Raw genomic sequence first — 5,776 nt, forward strand, 5'->3', positions numbered from 1 at the left:
TAATCCTTCTCTCTCTTCCTTCTTAAAATCTCGGCCAAGAGAACATCACCATCACGCTCAATTTCCATTACTATTACACTAGAAATCCTCTCAAGAACACAAAGAATTTCCTTCCACTTACTCTAAAAATCGTGTGGTGTTTGGGAAAATCAAGACTTCTACTTCAAGAATCATTAAGTTTGGTAAGTTATCATCATTCTCAATTAATTTGATTTCATTTTATGTTAAAGCTCACACTCTTAAACACTCTATTTCGTGATTCTTGCCTCTTAGAACACCCTAAGTTCAAAAAATCTCTTTAAGGGAGCTTGTAAAGCCGAAAACTCCTCTAATCTTCAACAAGAACCGAAATCTTCAAAGAAATGTGAGTTCATACCCCCTATTTTCAATTTTTACTTTGTTTTGGGGGAGAATACAAGTTGTTTTGTGTAGATCTATGTGTGTATGCATGATTTTGTGTGTTTTCCTAGTTATATATGTGTTTATGTGTCGTAAACTTCATGAACTTAAAGATCTACAAAAAAAATGATGATATTGGTATAACATAACACTCATTTCAACTTATCATACAAGAAAAAGGTTTAAAATACATATAAGTTACTTAAAACTAAGACAAACTTCATAAAAAGGGCTAAAGGTGACAAATTGACAAAAGAATGGGTTATTTATATAACTCACGGCTAGTAAGGGGTTCAAAAGGAAATCTTTGCTAAACATGGCTAATGTCGACATTTGAGACCTTACAAGGACTAAAAATGTTAACATTTTAATAAATGGGCCTTATTTAGGCTTCTCACGGTTATGGGCTCAAAAATTGTAAATTTTGCTCTTTTATGGGCTTAAATGTCATTTTCAACAAAGTTGTGCCAAAAATGTAAATTTTTGATAAGAAGGGTTAAAGATGTAAAATTATAAAAATTTAGGCCAAAAAGATGAAATTACCTATAATGGGCCGAAAATATATACTTTTTATTAAAATCAAGCCAAAAATGATATTTTTGACAAAAGTAAGTTAAGAATGTTATTTTTACAAAAACTAGTCTTAAATGTATGTTTTGTTTTAAAAAGGGGCCTAAAATGTTAATTTTACTAAAATTGGGCCTTAATTGTAAATTTTTGACTTCATGGGCAAAAAATGTCATTTTTATAAAAAGTGGGCTTTTATGCCATTTTGTTAAATTTTGAACTAAAACAAGCAATAAATGTAACAAATGGGCAAATTTTTGTCTCTCTCATGTTATTGGGCCTTAGTGGTACATTTATATGTTTGATAGGTCCTGAATACACTTTATAAGCTTATTGTATATATATATATATATATATATATATATATATATATATATATATATATATATATATATATATATATATAACCATTGACTTTATGGTAAACGATTAGCTTGGTTGAGGTCTTGGGTTCAAACTTATTCATTTTTTTCTCGCTTTTTACTAACGAAGTGTATAAGCTAAATAATATTGGCAATTCCGTATTCGCTTAATGGTAAAGCGGGTGCATGGGTGTTCAAAATTCAATATTTGAAATTCCAGATACGAATATAGAAAAATACTAAACATTCAAAAAAATTAATTCTCTAAAATATAATAAATTACATTAAATAATATTTTATAAAAATTATTTTAAATAAAAACTTAAAAAATAAATGAAATGACATAAATAAAGTCATCACAGTACATCCAAACCCCTAACTCTCCTTATCTATTAAACTTTGAATTATTATTTATTTAAAAACTAAATGTTTCCAATATCAAATATCGAAATATCTGTAAATTTAGAAAATGACTATATAAATCTGAATCCTAAATCTTGTATCCGGATATGGAGTATAGAACTATAGAAGAAAAGAAATAATTTATTTATGTTAGGCTTCAATGGTATTAATTACATCGGATCGGGTAGTTACGTAGGTTTTTTAAAATTACTAGGTGTGAGATGTATATATTACACGGGTTAATTAAGAAAATTAAATATGAAAGTTTGTAAAAGATGAATAATTTATTTCTAATTGTGAGATTTGTGTACAATATGGCTTGATTAAAAAAAATAATCAATTGATGTTACTTTAAATTTATGTTATTAAATATGAAATTGATAATAAATTCTGGAAATGATTACTAGTATCGGTGTGAGAGGTAATGGTGATATTAATAATATTCTAAATTAAAATTAAAAGTTAATTCCATTTAACATACAGTGAGATAAAATGATTTCTTTGATTTCCTTTTGGTTAAACAATAGAGATGATAAATCAGAAAGTCTTTAAGATTGATAAGCATACATAATAAATATAAGAAGTCATAAACAGAATGTTGTTATTATATACATAATTAATATTTTAATAATATTAGTTATTATAAGGTGTTATTTATTAGATAACATGTGAATAAAAAGGTAATGAATATTAAATAATTTAAAATAATCATATAAATGTCTAATTGTCTAATTGCATAAGAACAATTTCAAAAAGAGTAGAAAAATATAAAATTATTTCCCATATCAAAAAAAAAATGATAGATCTTAATTTATTAAAGTAGATTTTACAAATTAATTTAAAGTGTATGGTGTGATAAACTATAAATATCCATGAACTCTTATATGTTATCACCAACCCAAACTAAATTCAAACATATAAACATGTCACATGATAGCATGCCTCTTAGGCAAGAGGAACTTGTTCGTCCCACGGGCAACTTTCATCCTAGTGTTTGGGGAGACCAGTTTCTAATTTATGAAGAGGTGTGTAATGTATTACAAACAATTTTTTTTATATGTGCTTGTTTATTACAATCTAATCAATGGTGATTCATGATGGAATGTAGCAAGCCGAGGAAGATGATATGAATCGAATAGTCCGTGATCTGAAGGAAGAAGTGAGAAAAGATATACTGGCAGCTTTATATGTTCCAATGGAACATACAAAACTCTTAAAACTAATCGACACAATCCAACGTCTTGGAATAGCCTACTATTTCGACGAAGAGATTAAGCAAGCCTTGCAACATATCTTTGAGAAATATGGTGATAACTGGAGTGGTAATAGCTCTTTCATTTGGTTTCGACTCATGCGACAACAAGGGTTCTACGTTTCATGTGGTTAGTTTGCATTTTAAAACCATATTATCTATAATAAACAAGTAATTAATCTACATATATAACTCTAAGGCGGTAATTAAAATCATTGAAAAAAAAACTACAAAGCATATATCGTTGGGTTTACAAGTCAATTTCCCCCATAGATAACTTAGTTCAAGACTCTAGAATCTAGATAATAATCACGTTCATCAAACTCTCCATAAACATCATGTTTGCTTAAATAAAGTGAAAGGTGGAAAGGCAAAAATGATCAAAGACGATAATCACTATGTCCTTATTGACCCCAATTCCTATCAATTAACGCGTGATGCCAGATGATTAATGGAGTGCATATGGGATTCATTCCTTTTCACTAACTATCTGGGACAAAAAAAAAGTAACCCTTGTTGATAAATATTTGTTTAACATGCATATGCTCAACATATTAATCATATATATATATATATATATATATATATATATATATATATATATATATATATTCGAACCTAACAATCTATTACATTAACCATAAACAGATTTTTTCAGTAACTACAAAAAAAATAATGGAGCTTTTAAGGAATCGTTGACCAATGACATTCATGAGATGCTTGAGTTATATGAGGCAACATATATGAGGGTGAAAGGAGAAGTTGTACTAGAGGAAGCTCTTCTTTTTACAAAAACACATCTTGAAAAACTAGCAAAGGATCCTGTTCAGTGTAACTCTACTCTTTCTATACACATACAGGAGACACTAAATCATCCTATACAGAGAAGGTTGCCAAGACTTGAGGCGTTACACTACATTCCTTTCTACCAAAAACAAGCGTCTTGTAATGAGTCTTTACTTCAACTTTCAAAGTTAGGGTTCAATCTACTTCAATCACTACACAAGAAAGAGCTTAGTGAAGTTTCCAAGTATATATACACCTCTTTCTTCTCTAGTTTCATATATCAATGTATCCATATTTTAGTCTTCTCCATTTGTATTAATCAATATTATTGTAGGTGGTGGAAAGGTTTCGATGTCCCGAACAAGGTACCTTATATACGGGACCGATTGGTTGAATTGTACTTTTGGGCATTGGGTGTATACTTTGAGCCACAATATTCACGTGCTAGAATTTTCTTAACAAAAGTGTTGGCAATGTCATCGATGATTGACGATACTTATGATGCTTATGGTATTTTTGAAGAGCTTGAAATATTTACTGAAGCAGTTCAAAGGTATACGCACACGAAAGATGAAGTTAAATAAGCACATTTAAGTCCTTAAGCCGAATAACTTGACCAAATTAACCAAGAAATTTGTAAAATAACTATAGGTGGTCGACTACATGCTTAGATATGCTTCCAAACTACATGAAACCAATATACCAAGGACTCTTGGATGTTTACAAAGAAATGGAAGAAATCATGGCAAATGAGGGGAACGCATATCGTGTCAACTATGCCAAAGAGTGTGTAAGTTTCAACGTCTGTCATTTTTCATAATCATTTTAGTTAAGATAATCTCAAATGTAAGTAACTGATGACTACAGATGAAAGAGTTTATAAAAAGCTTCATGACAGAAGCAAAGTGGGTTAACGAGGGTTACATACCAACCATGGAGGAGAACATGTCATATCGACTCCAAAGTTGTGGCTATAGCATGCTTACTGCAGCATCTTTTGTTGGCATGGGGGATATTGTCTCTGACGAGTCGTTCAAATGGGTTCTCACGGATCCTCCTATTGTCAAAGCTGCATGTGTAATTTGTAGACTCAAAGATGACATTGCCTCTCACAAGGTACATCTCTATTTTTATTCACATTGTCGTTGTTGTACAACCAGATTAACATCCTTATTCAACAGTGAAAATATCCGGTTGTTTTTATTTAAACTTGGGGCAGTTTAGGAGACTAATTAATTTCATTAATAAAAATATGGCAAGAGCAAGAAAGAAAACATGTTGCATCTCTTGTTGAAAGTTACATGAAGCAATATGATGCCACGGAAGAGTATGTCCACGACTTATTGTATAAGCGAGTCGAAGATGCATGGAAAGATATATCCCTTGAGACCCTCATATGTAAAGATGTTCCAGTGCCTCTACTGACGCGTGTGATCAACTTAGCACGGGTGATAGATGTATTATACGAAAATAAAAACCAATATACAAATGTGGGAGAAGAAGTGATAGATCTTATCAAATCTCTATTAGTTCATGATATTAGTATGTAACTGATGATTCTCCGGTCTAGATGCACTCCAAAGTTACTTATCCGTTATTTCAGTTTTCAAATATGGTTGAATAAATTAGTAAGTTATTTGTTATTATTATGTTTATGTATTGAATTTGAACTCGTCGTCAATGTATTTCCATCCTGCACAAATAAAAAATGTTTTATGATTTTTGTTTCATGCATTTTGAGCGGAGCTAGCAAAATTTGATCCACGCGTCACTATAAGGAAAGTCCTTGTTACCAACGAATTTTGATAGTGGTACAAATTTGGTGACCAAAACTACGATTGTTCATCCGAAGTATTAGTTTGTTATTACTGATTAAGAGTGGTGGTCACTTATTTGATATTTCATTCTTACAAACTCATATATTATTGTGACGACATGCTAATGGTCACCGAATTATAAAATTGAAAAAATATTAGTGATTAGAAAAATGTGGTCATTAGTTGATGAA

The 5,776-nt window shown here is 30.3% G+C and overlaps 1 protein-coding gene across 1 annotated transcript; it reads left to right on the forward strand.

The window, feature by feature from the left end:
- The first annotated feature begins 2,668 nt into the window (after window positions 1-2,668).
- Window positions 2,669-5,498, forward strand: LOC111891777 (E-beta-caryophyllene synthase). Its single transcript, XM_052764465.1, has 7 exons — window positions 2,669-2,755; window positions 2,839-3,112; window positions 3,631-4,012; window positions 4,103-4,321; window positions 4,420-4,558; window positions 4,636-4,884; window positions 5,031-5,498. The coding sequence occupies exons 1-7, from the start codon at window positions 2,669-2,671 to the stop codon at window positions 5,316-5,318; spliced, it is 1,638 nt and encodes a 545-aa protein (XP_052620425.1). The 3' UTR covers window positions 5,319-5,498.
- The last annotated feature ends 278 nt before the right edge of the window (window positions 5,499-5,776 follow it).

Source organism: Lactuca sativa, chromosome 6, assembly GCF_002870075.4.
Source record: "Lactuca sativa cultivar Salinas chromosome 6, Lsat_Salinas_v11, whole genome shotgun sequence".
In the NCBI taxonomy this organism is placed as follows: Eukaryota; Viridiplantae; Streptophyta; class Magnoliopsida; order Asterales; family Asteraceae; genus Lactuca; species Lactuca sativa.

Bases quoted from the DNA above. Each gene is read 5' to 3' on its own strand.
- LOC111891777 (XM_052764465.1), top strand. From the start codon at position 2,669: ATGCCTCTTAGGCAAGAGGAACTTGTTCGTCCCACGGGCAACTTTCAT. The intron at 2,756-2,838 runs GTGTGTAATGTA...GATGGAATGTAG, and splicing joins AGTTTCTAATTTATGAAGAG to CAAGCCGAGGAAGATGATAT. The intron at 4,322-4,419 runs GTATACGCACAC...AAATAACTATAG, and splicing joins TTTACTGAAGCAGTTCAAAG to GTGGTCGACTACATGCTTAG.